This window comes from Hydra viridissima, unplaced genomic scaffold (assembly GCF_058129835.1).
Source record: "Hydra viridissima isolate aposymbiotic clone 2 unplaced genomic scaffold, HvirCarnegie_v1 scaffold_14, whole genome shotgun sequence".
Lineage (NCBI taxonomy): Eukaryota > Metazoa > Cnidaria > Hydrozoa > Anthoathecata > Hydridae > Hydra > Hydra viridissima.
In genome coordinates this window covers 4,285,259-4,304,637 of record NW_028324313.1, presented here as the reverse complement: position 1 = coordinate 4,304,637, position 19,379 = coordinate 4,285,259, and the positions used below count along the sequence as shown (strand labels likewise).

Genomic DNA, 19,379 nt, shown 5'->3' with positions numbered 1-19,379 from the left:
AAAAAGAGTGTTAATAAAACTAAAACAACTATTTTAAAAGAGAGTGTATTCCAGAATGGAGTTGAGCTACACAGCAGTGAGCATGAATTTATAGTACAAAGCACATTTCATAAATTTTTGGGCTGTTTAAACTCAAAAAATATATATAAAAAACCTGATTACTATACATGAGGCCCTATCACGAGGGAAGGGCAGGAATCAGGCTTCTCGATTCTTTAATGTAAAATTTATATTTTAGGAAATAGGCTATTTTGAAATTACATGTGTTTATCATGGTTCATTTTAGAACTGCAGTGACTATTATAGATTATTCTGAAATAATACCTAAGTTTATAAATGTGAAAAAGTACAAAGTTTAAGTGAAATAAATTATAAAGTTTCATTTGTTTTTATTTTTTGAGAAACCCCTAAAATGTTATACCTAAAGTGTTTTTAGTTATAAAAAAGGTTTATTAATTAGTTAAATAAATAATATGGAGTTAAGAGTTGGAAATCGTTATCGATTGGGTAGGAAGATTGGCAGTGGATCATTTGGAGACATTTATTTAGGTAAATACTTATTTTGAAAAAATTAAACCAGAACAAAATTACCTTATATGAGCACAGTTCCTAAAGATATCTTGTTCTAATTTTTTTAAATTTATGATTATGGTATAAATCTTTTGATTGTTAAGATGCTTTGAACAAGTGACAAAAATTCTCTAAGCTGTTTTTTGATACTTATAAGCTTCCTGGTTTCCTATAGGGCTCTTACCAGGGTAAGAAACAGGTATTTTTTTAGGTGGTGATGATACTTTCTCTAATTTGCTATCATTTTTGATGAACTACTATGAGTTTCTTTCATATGTCATTGCTACTCTCTTCTAAAAAATTGCCTTAATGAAGAAGTAGCAAAATGGAGTTTTAAGTTACTAGAAAATTATTTGTTTTTTTTTTAACTTTGATCAATAAATCTTTTCTTGAATTTACATTAAATTTCTTACCATCTTTACTTAACTTCTTAGCTGTAGTTTGTTAACTTGATTGGTTTGAAACAACTAAACTAAAAAAGTTAAGTTTTCTCTGCATTTTGTTCAAAGGGGGAAATGCCTCTCCCCTTATTTTCCTCTCCCCCTTTTGCCCCTCCCCCTACCTATAAAAGTCCTAAACTAGTCACTATTTAATTCTGTATTGGTATTTCATTTAAAAAAATGTTTTTAAAGACATTTCAATATCTTTAATTATAAAGTTTATGTTTTAGAAATGCTGAAAACATGTTCTTTTTGATTGTATACTTTAATTAAATATTAGAGAGACAAACCATGATTCTAGTTTTTTTTATGATATACAATTAAACTTTCTCCCATTGGTTTTGGATGACAGCCTTTATTTTAACTGTAATCAATAATTTTTTAATCAATAGTTTACAAGTCAGTATTTTAAAATAAAACTAGATAAACTAGGTATTTCTTGAGACTATCAAGTCCTGAGAGTGCTATTTTTGAATTACTAGAGCAAAAAAGATAAAAACAGGTTTTTGCTAAATTTTTAGAAAATTCCCTAAACCATTTATGAAATATTAAAAGTTGCTTTGTTGATTCTTCTCATTTATAACTAAAATACTGTATCAGTATAATTTCAACTGATGATATCTCAAGAACCAATGTGTGTTCTTAGTTGAATTTCTCTCCCTTATTATTTATTTATTATGGACTGCAAATGAGATGTAAAGGTGACAAAAATGTTTTTTTGATGATTTCATACATTTCAATGTCAATTTAGGTGTAATACATAAAAACAAGATAAAGTAATTTGTATGTTCAGAGAAATTCAAGCAGACAATCAGATATTTATTTACAATTAAACATGGTTATTACAAAAAAAAAGTAGAAATTGAAGTTATTATTTATAATCTTATTATTAAAAAAAATTCTTGCCCAATGTTTATTCAAAATTAAAGTGAGTGACTCACACAAAAAATTTGATCAGAAATGAAACTTTTACATGTACTACATGTTAGACAAACTTTTACAGCTGAGGATTTTTTCTGTTGGATTGTCTATTTGAATTCAAATTTCTTATTTAATCTAAAGAAATCTTTTCTAAAAAACTTTTCTAAATCTACTTTGTAAATTTACTTTGGTAAAACAAAAATATGGTTGTTCATGTGGATAAAAGTTTTATTTAAATAAGCTTTCATAATTTATATAATCTAGCTCACTAAACATTATGATATTTGAAGACTGGCAAAAACATGCTTATGAATTTATTGAATTATTGCCTTTTCCTAATTGTAGACTGTCAAATTGTCATTTAGTCATAACATAACAAAAAAGAATGAAAAAAAAAAAAATGACAAGTTGATAGCCTGTAATTGATTAAACAATAAGATTTTTTTTGAATCAAGGTTTAAGTGAAAAAAATAATCCAGCTCATGAGAAAGATTTGAAAGAAATAACCATAAACAGTTGTGATGTAAAAATAGGCACTTTAAAAATTGATAATCTCAAATGCATTTACCTATACTTTACCCTGATTTAAAAAAACACAAGTTGCAACATTTATTGTAAAAAAGCTATGAAACCTTATGAAGAAGTAAAAATGTTTTTATTTAGGTACACATATAACAAGTCATGAAGAAGTGGCAATCAAACTTGAATGTTTAAAATCAAAACATCCTCAACTTCACATTGAAGCAAAATTTTACAGAATGATGCAAGGGGGAGGTATATCTTTCCTTTTTATGCTCAAAAACCTTTTTCAAGTAATGAAGAATGAAGTGAAGAATGAAGTTTTTATAACAAAATTGTATTTAATGTCTAGTTACATTGAATTCAAAGTTTCATTTTTAGTTAGGTAATAAAAATAATAGAACTTATTAAGCTACTCATTGTTTAGTGGGTATTCCATCAATCAAATGGTGTGGTACAGAGGGTGATTATAATGTCCTTGTAATGGAACTTCTTGGGCCAAGTTTAGAGGATTTATTTAACTTTTGCAACCGAAAGTTCAGCATAAAAACTGTTCTACTACTTGCTGATCAATTGGTAAAAAAAAAACATATTTTTTAAAAATTATCTTTTTGATAGTTACAATTATTTTGAATTGTTTTCTTATATATTATTATTTTAATTTACATATAAAAACAAGAACTTTCATAAAGATAGCCGAATTTCTACTTCTCTTCTGCAATCTCAATAGATTTTCATCTAAGATGTTGATTGGTAGTGTCTTGCTTTGTTGACATTAGATCAGACAGATAAAAGTAAAATAATTTACATTCATTTTTGATATCACCATTTATTAAAAAGATTTATTGTGTAAGATTTTCCATATTTGGTGTCAATTATTTGTTCTTGTTAGTCTCTTTTCTTTAGTGAATTTTTCCACAGGATGTATGTTGGTTTGATATCTCAAGGCAAAAGACTTTTAAATCTAAAATAACTTTTTGTCTCGTCCCCAGAATCTGGTTGCACCCACACTAATATAATAGTTCTTTGATGTTTAATTAAAAGTTCAGCTTTCAGTCCTTTATACATCTCATTTAAGTGCTCCCAATCCTTTATGAATCTCATTAAACTTCTTAGCTGTTACATCTTCATTTAGGTTTAATTTAAAATGGTTAGCCTTGTGACAATTGATCAAAGATTATTTAAGATTATTGCATACTTTGATGTGTTGAATAAAAATCTCAATAATAATCTCAAGGGTATATTGTTGATAGATTAGGAGTGTTCTATTTATAGCAATTTTGAATATGTCCTACTTGTAGCAGCTTCAAATAAGCTTAAAATTTGATTCTTTTAATAGAAGAATTGTTAGCCAATATGAGCAACCTTTTTGATGTCCTTTAATTCTCTGTTTTTACTTTTTGTTTATCTTTTGTTATAATTAAAAATACTTTGTTTGATCATTGATTGAAGTAGCTTGGTGATGATTTTTCTTTCTTTATATTAATTTTTCTTTTCTTTTTTGTTTTTGTTGAATTATATATCTTACTTTTTTACTATTTATTTATCTTACTTAGTTTTTATTTTTATTTTTTTAAAGAAAGATTTTCTTTGAATTTACAGACATTGTTCTAGAGTTTTTGTATTTCCTATCTGTTCAGTATGTCAGTATGCCAAGATGTTTAGTGATATTGTTAGTATGATATACTAGTGTTGCTGGAGTAAAGTGTGTACACAAAATAAATGTGAAAGAGTAAGCACATTTTTTTTTTCAGTGGCTATGTTAAAATCTTTTTAATTGTTTTGCATTTTGTTTATAACGTGTTGTGGTTTCAAAAAAATGTTAGGTTTTGGATTTAACTTGAAATTAGTTTTAAAAATGATAAAAGAAGAAGGCGTAAGAGAAAAAATTATGCACAAGTATTTACTAAATCCTAATGTTAGCTACAAATTGGTAGCAAAATTGTTGCAAATACATCCATACACTGTTAGTCAGGTTATTCAAAGTTTTTCTCAAACAAAATCGATCAAACACAAATCTTGCGGTGGAAGAAAGGAAGGTTTTAAAGATAAAAACTAGTTAGAAAACTGGTTAACAGTAATAAGAATAACCCAAGCCTTTCACCAAGGGAATGCGCTAAAGTATATGGATTTTCTCATAGTTTTGGTTGCAAAAGTTAGAAACAAACATGGTTTTCATTCTTTCAAAGCACAAAAAGTGCCCAAATGTTCTGAAACTCAACAAAAAAGTGCAAGAACCCTCTGCAGAAAGTTGTATGACAATTTTATTTCTAAAAATTTCTGTATTATTGAAGACAATTAAACTTATATTAAGTATGATCATCAACAGATTCCTGGTGCTGTTTATTATATTGCCAAATATAGGGGAAAAGCAGATAAGAATTTTAAGTACACAAAACATGACAAGTTTGCTAAAAAAGCTTTGATTTGGCAAGCTATTTGCAGTTATGGCAAAAAATCAGCACCTTATATTTCTCAGTCCACACTTTCTGGTCAAATATATGTTAAAGAATGTTTACAAAAACGCCTTTTACCTCTCATTAAATTACATAATAACAGACCTGTGTTCTGGCCTGATTTAGCTTCAATTCATTATTGTAAACTAGCTATGGAATGGTATAAAAAGAATAATGTGAAATTTGTGCCTAAAATGGAAAATCCTCCAAACTGCCCAGAATTGAGAGTTATTGAAAAGTACTGGGCTATTATTAAAAGAAAAATGCAAAAAACAAAAAAGCTTTGCAGAAATATTAAAGATATTAAAATATCATTTAAAAAAGCATCAAATAGTTTTGATTCTTTTTCTGTGTGCAAGCTTATGGGTACTACTAAAGCAAAAGCTCGAAATTTTATTAGATTCCCACAGGAATGATAATAATTTTTTTTTTTTAATGTTTGATCTTCTTATATTATTGTATTAAAATTATTACTTGGTTTGAAATAAAAATTGAGGAGTACTTTTTTTTAGGTGTTTTTCTACTTTCACATTTATTTCGTGTACACACTTTAGACATGAGTTTTGTTTTTGTCTAATTATGATAACCTGCAGTGTAGAGGATAAAGTACTATTTTGATTTTTAAGTAAAATGTATCTAGTTTGGTTTGTAGTGATACAAAATTATTTACTAGTGATATAACAGGTTTTTTAAGAATAATAGTTAAAAAAAACCCATATCAAGTTCACTACAGTTTACTTAATAAGAGTATAGTAAATTTGTGATAATTTTCTGTAACTATTTAATGATTTTTAATAACAAGTCAAGGCCAGAGACAAATGTTAATCAAAATATAACTGGCAAAACCTGTTTCAGAGAACCATGACTCAAAGATTGCAATAAAAACACTTATGTAAATTGAAGATAAAATCCATGGTTTTGCCAAAACAACATCCAATTTAATAAACATTTGCAGGAAAATTAGTAAAAGAAAATTTTGCAGATTTCTTGAGATTTTTAGGGATTGGAGATTTTAGATTTTTTTAAAGAGGTGTTTGAGATTTTTTAGAGAAAATTTAGGAGATTTTCTTGAGATTTTAGAGGTTATAAAAACAAAAAACAAAAAATAAACAGAAGAAGAAGAAGAAAGAGGTAAAAGAATATTTTCAAAGAGGAAGAGGAGATTTGTAAGCTGAAAATAGTTTTAATAACTGCAAAGCATAAAGAAGTCAAGTAAAACTGAGTTTATTAATCAAACTATTGTGGAAATAACAGTTATAACTAGTTTCAAAAAATGAAGTTATAAATCCACAGGCTATTGTAAAATAGTAAAATGCAATCAAATGCCATTCATAAAATACTATTACTATTACTCTTATTATTTTTGGAACTCATGACTAAAGTGTCTTACATTAAAACTATTTTCAGTGTCTTACATTAAAACTATTTTATCAGTGTAGATACAATTGAATTTCTACTTTTTATTGCAAAAACAGTTTTAAGTTTTGTGTGACTGTTTTATTTTTCATGTAATTGTACATGTGTGTCCCCCTGGTGTTTCAACTGTCTCACACTTTTCTTCACTCAAATAAGTAATGTTTGAGTTGAGTAAAAATCAACATTTTGTGTGTTTTTTCAGGTAAAATTAATGGAGTTTATATATTTTAGTTGTTGATTTGCAATTACTTTCATTACTTGTGATTGTATATAAGGTATATATAATAAATAACAGTAAATGAAAAATATTTACATAAAATGGTATATATATAATTGAGAAGAATAGAAAAGTATAAAATCATATATCAAATTCCTATTTTTTTACATTTTTCTCATTGATAGAACATTTTCATGAATGGAACATTTTATATTGCTAAAAAAAAAAAACTTTCATGTATACATGCATCAACTTAATGCTAATTTTAGTCAAAATTCTTCTTCAAGTCATTTAAGAATGTTGTGTCCCATCTCACCCAGTCTTCCCTTCTTTTTCTCATCCTGATTTTTATTCTGAGCATAATTTTTTAAAATGAAGATTTTTCAAAAATTTTATTTATTTCAGATCAGTCGTTTAGAGTATGTACATTCAAAGAACTTTATTCACAGAGATGTAAAACCAGATAACTTTCTGATGGGATTGGCAAAAAAAGGGAACCTTGTTTATATTATTGATTTCGGTCTTGCAAAGAAGTATCGTGACCAAAAAACTCATCAACACATTCCATATAGAGAAAACAAAAACCTTACAGGAACTGCACGATATGCTAGTGTCAATACACATCTAGGAATTGGTACTTTTTTAAAACCTGCATTTTCTTTTTGATATGTTTTTGTTTTTTTTTTATTTAAAATTTATGTTCTTTAAACAGTAATATATTTATTCTGTTTATCAGCTTGATACCAACTAAACTTATGTAATATAGAGAAAGTTAATGTACATTTTAACTTTAAATATTTGTGTTAAGAGCAAAGTAGGAGAGATGATATGGAGTCATTGGCTTATGTTCTAATGTATTTTAATCTGGGTACTTTGCCTTGGCAAGGTTTGCGAGCTGGAACAAAGCGACAAAAGTATGAGAAAATTAGTGAAAAAAAGATGTCAACTTCTATTGAACAGCTTTGTCGTGGTTATCCATGTAAGTTTTTTACAGAACCTTGTTAATTTCCTAAAAGAAATCATAATTTGCAAATTATCAATTAAAACTAAGAAGTCCACTAAATCAATCCCTTTACTACTTGGAACCTTCCAAATGTTAAATCCTTATATGTAAATATGTTTGGTATTAGTAATAGTTGGTAATAGTAATAGTAACCATTGTTTCTATGTACCTATTTAAATGCCAGTTTCAGCTGTGAATTTTGTGTATTTTAAACACTTTTTACTAACAATTTCTAAAGTTTCAAATAAAATCATCATAAACCAAAGGCAATTCTATGTTAATATAATGTTAATTAAATATGGCAATAAATTCAAGTTTTGAAGAACGAGAACTTGAAGTTCTTTCTTTTAAGATTTTAATCTTAAAAATATTGCAGCTCTTACAATATTTCTTTCTTTTCAAAAGAAATCAAAAATAAATGATGATACACTGGCTGCATGGCAAAATACCAACTGGGTACTAATTTGTCTAATATCTTTGTAATGCCCTTTTTCTACTCTGATATGTAAATACAAAATACTACAAATACTTAGTGCAATTTGTATTCAGCCTTTATAAAATACATAGTGTAATTTGTATTCAGCCTTTATAAAGAAACCTCTGAAGAGTTATACATATTATAATATCATGGTTTAAATCAGTTGTTAATACTGCTGAAAAACAGTTTAGATTTAAAATATCATTTTGATGACATAATTTTAACAAGTTATCAAAAATATATATTCAATACGGCAAATAAAGCATGTTACAAAATTTTGAAGTCCATGTTAAAGCATAGTTCCTAAAAGTTCAAAAAGAACTATTAAAATCGTTTATCTTACAACCCTAGAATGTTGGTTTTAAAGCAATATCCATACTCTTTTAGTAAACTCTGACATCGAAACAATGAAAAAGATTTTATTCTAATTATGTATCTTGTGTCCATGCTTATATAACCATGAGGGTTTATGTTTTTGTGTTCTTAAAAATCATTTGTGTAACTTTCAACATAAATATAAGTATTATATTTTCACTATATATATATATATATATATATATATATATATATATATATATATATATATATATATATATATATATATATATATAACTATTATAATATTAATTATAAGTATATGAAAGCATAAAAACTGGCTCATTTACAACTTTTTTAACTATTTTTAAGTATTTAAATACTAATTGCATATATTTCACTGCATCCAATTTAACTTCTGCAGCTTTATGAAAGAAGATTGTTAACTTTATGAGGGTAGAATAACAATTTTTATGAAGGAACAGTTATATTCTTGGCAATCAGAAGATTATCATCAAGGTTTAAGAGTATTTTAGACCTGGCAGTCAGATGTGTGCATGGCCTAAAATGCTATTCAATATTTAAATTAGAAAATCTTAAATTTCAGATGGTCTATAAGTCTAACCAATTGTTTGCTTTAGGTTTAGAAAAATACACAATTTGTAGCTTACTCTATAAATATAAAAACTGTGGTGTCTTTAAGACACATGTAAATAATATGGATTTACTGAACACATAGTTACATAGCTAAATGATGATCAGACAACATATGTATAACAACAGTAATTAAGTTATAACTACTAATCTCAAAGTAAAATTTTTGAGATCAGTGACTAATAAGAATCTGCGTATCGTTATCGAAATATCGAAGCTAACCGATATTTTTTACGATAATGTTTCGATATGATTCGATATGTTTCGATATGATTTCAAAAAAATATCGCTTGGGTTTCGATATTAACGTTATCATTTTTGTATCGTATCGTTATTAGCGATAAATATTGCATTAATTACTGTTAAAAATATATAACGATATTTTTTGAGTTTCGATATGAGTCGATACGTTCCAATAAAATATCGTTTGGGTTTCGAAACTTTTCGATATTTCACAATATTTTGTATTAGATATAACTAAAAGTTAAAAACATTTTTTACTTATTTTGCAATGTATTTTCTTAATCTATTGGTTAAAATGTTGATAAAAATTAAAAATCGCTTATTTTTTAATGTCATTTTTTAGATTAAGTTGTTAAAAACGGCTCAGCCGGTTAGGAGGACAATTCAACTGTTTATTTTTTAAATAAAATCAAAAGCACTCAAAAATTTTTTTAATTTTTTAAAAAAGAAAAAGTTTTTTTTCTCTTTAAATAATTATAACAATTGTGGTTAGTTCAATTAAAATTCAGGAAAGTCCACTTTTTAATAATAATAAATACTCGTTATGTAATTAAAATATCGTCTTGGTGAAATGTTGCCGCTAATTGTAGTGAATGGAAACTTTCGGCTTCGGTATCGGTTTCGGCCGAAACCGAAACCGAATCCGAAATTTCTGCTTCAACAACCTTTTACTTGTTCTGTTTCGGCCGAAATTTTGTTTCAAACCACTACACAGTGGGCCAGAATTCACTTTTACTGGACAAAATTAATAACTCGTTATATAAAAAAGATTTAAGAGCCATTTTTGTCCTGTTTACTAATTTGAGGATTGCGGTTTCAACGGTGACATTAGTTTAAATTCTTGCTTGCTATGGATACCTAAATTGCTTAGCAACCTTTTGTTTACCAAAATCAATATTAACTGCACAATAGTAATAACTTTTAAAATACTTATCGTATTACCCCCATAATTATCAGATTGAGTATTTTTTCATATTACGAATGTAATGGCACTGTTGGTTTTTTTATTTGGTTGATAGGGCCACCTGAAATGCCTAGCAACCATTCATTTTGCATAGTTGTTAGCTTAGTTACTAATTTTAGGTATTTTTATAGAGTTCTAGGGCTCAATTTTATATTTCTTAAAGCCAACTACTCCATGTAAAAAAAGAACTTAAAGCTTAAACCTTTTTGTGTATATAATAATATAAAATTTTTTTTTTCATTTTTCACAATTATTTTCTTAAATATTCAAGAGGGTATTGATTATGATGTAACAGGAAATAAAGGTGGTTTTAAAAGTTGTATCACTTCTGGATTGAATGGTTTCTTTTTGCTTGAACTTTTTTTCTATACCTACTGATAGTATACTGATAGGATCTGAGGAACAAAAGAAGCCTTCTTAAAACATCTTTGTTAGTTTTTTTTTGGGAACAATTGCGTGAAAAATGCTCCCGAAATTTCTTAAAGTCCTCATTGCATAATTCTTGAGCTTCTTCAGAAAGCAATCCAATAGGTAATGAAAGTTGTTGTACAACTTTATGTCCATGTAATAAAATACAATGTAAACTTTGTGGCATATAATACCATGAATACAATTCTACATATCTATTTTCAACATTTACACAATACACTTGGAAAGCATCTGGATCGATTTGCAATCCTGAGGATAATGTTTGTAACTCAACATAAATCATTTTCATTATACATAAATCAAGTCCAATAATGCTAGATACTATTTGAGCATTCTCAAAAAACCTTCTCCCAATATTTTAATTATTCAATGTACCTGAACCACCCGACTTAAAGACATCAATAACAAGTCCAAGTTGTTCTTTTATTTGTTCTTGTATTGTTTTCTTTTTTAATTTAACAGAACCTTGTCCTTGTCTTAATTCTTGTTATTCTCTTCGAAACGAACTTTAGAGCTTTTTCATATCTTCAGAAATTCTTCTTATATGTACAAAGAAGCCTTAAAAAAATCTGGTTACGACCAAAAGCTTAAATACATCCCCAATTTACAACCTGTTAACAACAAAAGCCGTAAGCGAAGAATTATCTGGTTCAATCCTTCTTACAGCAAAAATGTTTGCACAAATATAGGAAAGCGGTTTTTAAACCTGGTCGACAAACATTTCCCAGTAAACCACAAACTCCATAAGATTTTCAATAGAAATTACATTAAAGTGAGCTACAGCTGCATGCCGAACATAAAAGACATCATAAATTCCCACAACCAAAGCATTCATATAAAATGAATAAAAACACCTTTTTATGGAACTCTGAGTTTCATGCCTTTCGGCAATCATCAGCCATTGTGTATGTGGTTCTACACACACAATGGCTGATGATTGCTGCATAAACAAAACATTTTAAATACTCAGCTAATCTATCAACCAAGAATTAAAAATCTTACTCTACGTTCCTTTAGAAAATATCGAAGCAAATTAACCAATTTATAAAAACCATTAAAAGTATCCAAATCCTTCATAAAAGTTACAACAACAAAATCAGAGTGGCTTTCATTTGGAAAAAGAAAAAGTTGTATAAAATTTAAAGTTTTTCTGTAAAGTTTTTCACAAATGGAATTGACTATTTCCAAGCAGGTTGGAAAACAACATAACTCCATTGAGACGATTTTGGCACTTGGAACATATCTTATAGAAATATATCTTATAAAAATATGAAAATCTTTAACGACTTGTGTATAGATTGAAGTGAAAATTCGATCAAAACCGTAACATGCACTTTAAGTAGAACTTGTCATGATTTTGGTCGAAACTTTAGAAATTGTTAGTAAATAGTGTACAAAATACCTAAACTGACAGTAAATAAGTGTATTAAGTAGTTTCCAGGTTAATTTCTAAGGACACATTTTAAGGTTAGTACTTTTAGGGTATTTTTATTTAGCCGAATTCGCAACCTACCTGAATTACTGTAGAGCACTTCGTTTTGATGATAAACCTGATTACAGTTACTTGAGACAGATATTCAGAAGTTTGTTTCATCGTCAGGGATTCACCTATGACTATATATTTGATTGGAACTTACTAAGAGTGGTATAAACATTAGTTCTTAACATGTTAATTGTTTGTTATTTATCAATTTCTGTAACATGTATTAATTTCTTAAACCTCAAATCTATTTAGGGTGGTTCGTCTGCACGAAGCGGAGAAGAGGAACGCAAACAAGACATCCATAACTATGCTGTTAGTGGAGGGCAGCAATTGCGACCTTCAACTGTTAACCGGGGTTTAAGCTCCGGAGTTAGACCAAAATTCCCAACATGTAAATGATTGCATCTTTTTTTTTTTAAAGAAAAAAAAAAAAATTAAGTAGAAATCATTCGCTGGTTTGAAAATTTATCACATTTGTACTTTTAGTGGAAAAACAAAATCAACTAGAAGAAGAAGAAAATGTTTCTGATTCTCAAATTCACAGTGGAATCTTACAAACGGTCACTGGAAGACGAACTAGTAGAGAAATTGGAGAGACTACGCATAACCCAACACGCTATCATAGAATATCTTCTAGCAAACACTAAAAGTTGAACAATTAGTATAAGATTTCTCTGAATCCCTAATATACTGGGAGAGTTAGCTTTGGCGTAACTTGCTAAACGTGTTTTATTCGACTGAGTTTTTTTCCTCACTTTTAAAATGATATGATCATTCCTAAATATATCACCACATATTTGCTGATCTTTCAAATCGGCGACGTGATTATTTGCGTTGCGTTGTCTTGAATTTTGTATTAAGTCGAATTGTGTAGCTATCGCCAATGGGAAGCGTTATAAAACGGTAAACAACTTGTTGAGTAGCTGCTTTCTTAATTCTACTCATGCATGTTAATGGATCTTAATTACAAATCATGGTCCTTAAAACTACTGATTGGTTTTATCTGTGCTTGTCGTAGAATTTTGTGCTTTCCTTGTGTTTTTACTGTTTGAAACCGCTTCACTTTTTAACATTTTTATCCCACGTGACGATTTGTAAATGTTTTACTGATACTCAAAATAAACAATTTTTTCTTTAGAATTTCTTGTTACTATAAACATCGAATGAGAGAAAATGTTGCTGCAGTAGTTTCACTTACTTAAAATGCGTTGTTTTTTTAAGTGGGTCGGAAATATTAATGTGCAAATATTGGTGCGTAGCATAAAAAAGGATTTTTATTCTATTTTCGGTGAAGAGTAAGATTTTTTTGATTTCAACAATAAAAAAAGTCAACGAGAGAACAATTTAAAAACCACGTCTATTGAACTTGCATGGTTCCTCGCAAAAGAGCAAGTAATCGCCTTATGATAAGAAAATAAATCCAAATTCATAAGTCAAAAGTTTGAAACCTCTATCATCATTTTTAGTATTTATTTTAGAAACTTATTTATCAAAAGCTCTTCTTAGAATCGATGCCAATATTTTTTTTCGTTTTGTCCGACGAAAAAAGTTTGGTTAATCTCGTATTTTTTGAGTTAAAAAAAAAAATTTTTACCATTTAAGCGTTTTTTAAGGGAGCAAAAAAATCTTTCCCATGTTAAATCCTCTTTTTGAATAAAAAAATTAAAAATTTCTAAAGTAACGTTAAGTACTGTTACTGAGTAAAAAAATTTCCGGTAACCTGCATTCAAGTAACCTGTGGATTTTCCGCAAACTTTCACGCAATCTTTGTCAAAGGGAAAGAACCTAAGTTATGATAATGACGATGATATTTAGAAGAAAAAAAATTCAAAAAATTTGTTGGTAATGCAGTAAAATCTTGCTACAAGGAATCCTTTAAAAAAAAAGTTCATTACACATAATGGTTTGTAAAACGTTGGTTTCTTCTTTTAGTCATTTGTTTTTGCTTCCAGTAAAAAGTGTTTGTTTTTTTTTATCATTATATTTTATTACTATTAAAAAGTTTTAAAACAAAAACAAAAACTGAAAAACGTTACAAAATTTTTCATTTTTAATTTTCACGCGAATTCTCAAAACTCTTATTCCTCTTATTCTTCTTTTCGTTTTGTAGTAAAGAAATCACAAGATGAATCACAAGATGAACTTTATCAAGCCTTTGTCAAAGCCTATTCCCATTCATTTTAGTTAGAATTACAATCTCTTTTTAAAAATTTTCTACTTTCATATTTTTATGTTTATTTAAAATGTTTATTAGTTCCACATTAAAAATTTGTCTTAATGCAACCTTATTTTCTTTTAATGGTTTCAACTGTTTTTAATTTAATGAAAACAGGTTTTATTATTTATACATAAATTTCTCATCTGAAAATATAACTTTATATCTAAAAGTTATTATTCAGCAAAACTGCACTAAATAAATAAAATTGCTTCATTTGAAATAAAATGTAATTACTTCAGAGTAAAAAATAGTTAAAATTTCAGAGATTTCAGGAATTTTTATAAAATGTCACCAAATTTTGATGCATCATAGATTTTCTACGTAATGTTTATAAAAGATCTTCAATGTTTACATAAAATGTTTACAAATTAAAAATCTTATGTAACATAAAAAATGATCAGAAAAAGGACATCACTTACCAAAACTTCAAATTTTCCCTTGGAAGAATCATGTTTCGCTTTGCCTCAATTTAGGTGAGCTATAGTTTATAAATTTAGGTGAGCTATAGTTTATAAATTTAGGTGAGCTATAGTTTATAAATTGACAAAATATTTTTGAAGTTTAACTTCTTTTGTCAATTATGTAATAAATACTTAAATGCTCGGGAAAAGAAGTTTATGTAAAATAAATACATACAATATTGATAATTGTATGTAGTTTTTATTTTATTTTACAGTAAGTACGATTTTACATTCAACAGCATTAAAAACTCAACTTTATTTAAGAGGATTTATAATTTTATTTTAGTTTCAAAGGCGATTCTTTTAAATTTATTGTTTTTTAGTTAATTTTTTTAACTTTTTTATGAACGTTTACCTTATTAATAGTCTTTCCATTAAAACACGTGCTTTTAACTGTATGTCAAAGCGTCACAAATGAGTTATGTTAAAACATGGTGGCAAACTTAGTATATTTACAGAACACTTGTTTTACCACAATAACAAACAACTTACTATAATTAATTTTAAAAAAAAACAAACTATTTTTGTCTTTATTGTGTGCTTTCAAGGTTTTAAAATGTCGGAAAGTGTTGAGCAAAAAGGTGAACTACTGAGAAGTGCTTTTGAATATGAAGGAAGTGAAAAACAGAATTTGTTGCGATCTACCGAGCACAAGGGAAAATTGTCATGGAGGATGGCAATTTTATTCATAGTTGGAGAAGTGGTTGGTGGTGGTGTTGTTGCCATGGGCGACGCGTCGGCTAATGCAGGTACAAAAGTGTAATATATTTTTAACATTACCCATGAATGATATAAAAAATACAACTTTATATTTCGTATTTTAGGATGGTGGAGTTTGGGAATAATGTTAGTTAGTTTAGGTTCTAATTTATACATGTCTAAAATCTTATCAGAAATTATTACGATTGTTGGAGAAGAAGATAGACATAAAGCTAGAGATCCTTACACAAGAGCCGTTCAACATTCTTTGGGACATATACCCAAAAAAATTTCTCAAGCAATTCTTTACATCTTTACAATTTGCGTGACAACAATTTACTTGCTCATTTCCACTGAACTTCTCATCTCATTTTTTCAAGAGTTTGTTCCAGACTTACTGACGCACTACAAGTTCCGATTTTGGATTTGCATTATAACCGCCTTTTTAATTCCAATCTCGTGGTTTGGATCACCTAGTGATTTTTGGATGGTCGCTTTATTTGCAGTGCTAACAACAACTTGTGCCGCAATCCTCTTCACCACAAACTTGTTTCTACATGCTCCCTCTGACTTAAGCAAAGTACCTGTACGCAAAGTAACACCTGTTACCTTCTTCTTTGGATTCGGGACTATTTTATTTGGTTTTTGTGGGGTTCCATTTTTCCCCAATATACAAAGCGATATGAAAGACGGAACAAAAATGTTTAAATCAGCTTTTATTTCTTATATCATCGTAGCTTTTATTTATATTCCTGTTGGTTTATTGGGGATGATTTTATTAGGTGATAAGGTCAAACCGAATATTATTAATAATGCCCTAGAGCTTTCAAATGTAATTGATGAAAACATGAAAGTTCATTTGAAAAGGTTGGGGTATGCATCTCTTATTCTTCTAGCTGGCCATTTTATTTGTGCTTATAATTTGGTTTTTAACAACATAGCTCAAGACTTAGAAGAGAAACTTAAGATTTCAAGGGGTAAGATTAATTAATATTATTTATTTAAGATTATTTTGATAAAAAAAATAGTAAGATTTTTTGATTAAAAAAATAGTAAGATTATTTGATAAAAAAAATAGTAAGATTTTTTGATAAAACATTAAAAAGTTGTTACAGTGAATGTTTAGATTTGCATAAAGTTCGAAGAAGAGAGGCAAGATGATGATAATAATAATAATAATAATAATAATAATAATAATAATAATAATAATAATAATAATAATAATAATAATAATAATAATAATAATAATAATAATAATAATAATAATAATAATAATAATAATAATAATAATAATAATAATAATAATAATAATAATAATAATAATAATAATAATAATAATAATAATAATAATAATAATAGTAATAATAATAATAATAATAATAGTAATAATAATAATAATAATAATAATAATAATAATAATAATAATAATAATAATAATAATAATAATAATAATAATAATAGTAATAATAATAATAATAATAATAACAATAATAATAATAATAATAATAATAATAATAATAATAGTAATAATAATAATAATAATAATAATAATAATAATAATAATAATAATAATAATAATAAAACAACAAGAATAACAAGAAGAGAAAGAAGACGAATAATGATAATAAGAATAACACCAACAATAACTACAAAATGCTAATAATTATAATTATAATATTTTATTGGGTTAAATATTTTTAAAACTGAAAAAAATTTAAAGATTAAAAAAATTCCCAGGATTTGGCTGGCAAAGATGCACCATTCGAACGATCTTGGTATTATTCACATTATTATGCGCTCAGTGCATCCCACGATTTGACATTATAGTATCACTCTCTGGTGGGTTGCTGATAAGTCCTCTATCATTTCATATTCCGTCGTTAATGTATTGGAAGCTTAAAGTTAATGCCACTATTTCACAAAAAGTTACACTGGTAGTAATATGTGTGATTGGTACCATCGCTTGCTTTGGGTCAATTTATGCCAACGTTATGAGTTTGTTTCATTTTTACAATAATTAAAGTGTTATACTTAAAATACTTTTAAATGAAATATTTCAAAACTAAATTTTTGTATGACAGTTATTTTTAGCAAAATGTTTATTTCAATAAAAACCTTTCCACTTAACAGTCGCATTAAATGAATATTTGGTAGCTGGAAATTTGTAAAGCTCTGTAGGCTTAAAGTTAACATTAATTTAAATAACAATTAAAAGCTTTGAATTTTGCTTAAAACTTATAAAAAAAACTTTCGGATTATGGAAACAAAAACTAAAAAGTTAAAACCCACAGTCGTAGTTTTTGTATTTATTCTATAGCTGTTATTATTATTTTTTTTATCATCAGTGTGTTTAATTATTTTTAAGAAAAAAGCTTGAAAAAAATAAAAACAAATTTCCTTGTTCTTATCTTTTTTTTTTTCACAATTAAATAAGCTTTTATTAAATCCTGACAATATAAAAAGTAAATCGAACACTGCACATTTCAAATTTATCTGATGTTATACTAAGTAAACAAAAACTTTTAAAAAGAGGGATGTGTTTTAAAAAGATTATTTTGTATATCTTTCTAGATATATCCTATTTATTTCAAACAAAATAATAAATAGATATATCCTATTTATTTCAAACAAAAATTATTTGAACTTAAGGTCTCTTTGAGATGTTTGAAACTTTTTCTGGATTTCTTCAAATCTTTTATTGAGTAATTTTCACGCGTAATGTTTTTGAGTTCATCAGGTTTTAGTATTCAGATGTTCCCTATGCAACCGGAAATTTCATAATAAGTTTGATGATTTCAAAATAAATGCCCCATTGTTACTTTATCGCACGTTATTTGTTATTGTTGATGAAAAAACCTTTGAAAACAAAAAAAAACACCACAAAAGTGAAGATGCGTTGTAAAAATAAGTCAATTGTTGACCTTGCCATGAATGGCACCACGCTCAAAGACATTGCCAAGATACTAAACAAACTTGAATATCGTCTATACTCTAGTTTAACGTCTTCAAATAACTGGTCGTGTTAAGAGGAAGCGTGGCAGTAGTTTGAAGAAAACAGTTTGAACTCCTCAGTTGATTAAGGCAGTCAAGGGCTGAATTTCTCGGAATCCAGTAAGATCAATCAGAAAATGACCAAAGAGCCAACTGTCAGTGAGCACACCATCAAAAATGTGTTCATGAAAGATCTCAAGGCAAAGTTAAGAGTCAGGTTTAAGAAGTGTCCCCCAACTTGGTCCCCCAAGTATCAAAGAAAAAAGGTTTGAAAGGTCAAAAAAACTTCTGAGCTTCCTGAAGAAAAGACTAACTCTTCTCAGATGAAAAATAGTTTATTGTTGATTCTGTCTCAAACAACAGTACCAATTGTTTTATAGTCATCAACCAGTCCAGGTAGTCCCAGAGCATGTAAATATACATTCAAGATGAAGCATCCAGTTTTAGTTATGTTTGGTTTGATTTCTTTTGATGGTCTCAAAGTATCTCCGGTCTTCATCAAATCTGGTCAGAAATCGATTCCAATGAATACATCTAAATCCTGGAGAACCTTGGACATGGTTCTCCAGGATTTAAATGTATTGATTGGAATCGATTTCTGATTTTTTTTTCATCACATTGTTATCTGGAGGGTAGTGGGTTTGTCATGACAAATCCACTACCCTCCAGATTACAATGTGATGTTCCAGTAGGACGGAACACTTTCATATACACCCCAGAGGTGGCTCCAGGAGAACCTGCCAAAAAAAAAAAAAACTGGTCAAAAGAGCTATGGCACCCTGAATCTCCAGATTTGTTACCTCTTGATGACCATTTTCAGCGTATGTGGAGTTAAGAGCTTCTCAACTTCCTCACAAGTGTCAACTCCCTGAAGGTTGCTATCAAGATAGAATGGGACAAGA

The 19,379-nt window shown here is 27.8% G+C and overlaps 2 protein-coding genes across 3 annotated transcripts; both read left to right on the top strand.

Annotated features, from left to right (window-relative positions):
• Positions 1–405: 405 nt before the first annotated feature.
• LOC149878932 (casein kinase I-like) lies at positions 406–13,245 on the top strand. The gene is made up of 8 exons (XM_090071732.1): positions 406–549; positions 2,595–2,705; positions 2,878–3,026; positions 6,945–7,173; positions 7,348–7,518; positions 12,122–12,270; positions 12,361–12,499; positions 12,595–13,245. The coding sequence occupies exons 1-8, from the start codon at positions 474–476 to the stop codon at positions 12,753–12,755; spliced, it is 1,185 nt and encodes a 394-aa protein (XP_089927858.1). The 5' UTR covers positions 406–473; the 3' UTR covers positions 12,756–13,245.
• A 1,432-nt stretch (positions 13,246–14,677) lies between these two features.
• Positions 14,678–17,613, top strand: LOC145193125 (uncharacterized). Of its 2 annotated transcripts, none has more exons than XM_090072139.1 (4): positions 14,678–14,799; positions 15,336–15,536; positions 15,612–16,463; positions 17,224–17,613. In XM_090072139.1, the coding sequence occupies exons 2-4, from the start codon at positions 15,344–15,346 to the stop codon at positions 17,505–17,507; spliced, it is 1,329 nt and encodes a 442-aa protein (XP_089928265.1). In that variant the 5' UTR covers positions 14,678–14,799; positions 15,336–15,343; the 3' UTR covers positions 17,508–17,613. The 2 variants fall into 2 exon arrangements, with proteins under 2 accessions (XP_089928265.1, XP_089928266.1); XM_090072140.1 differs by lacking the exon at positions 14,678–14,799 and adding an exon at positions 14,802–14,823.
• Positions 17,614–19,379: the final 1,766 nt, after the last annotated feature.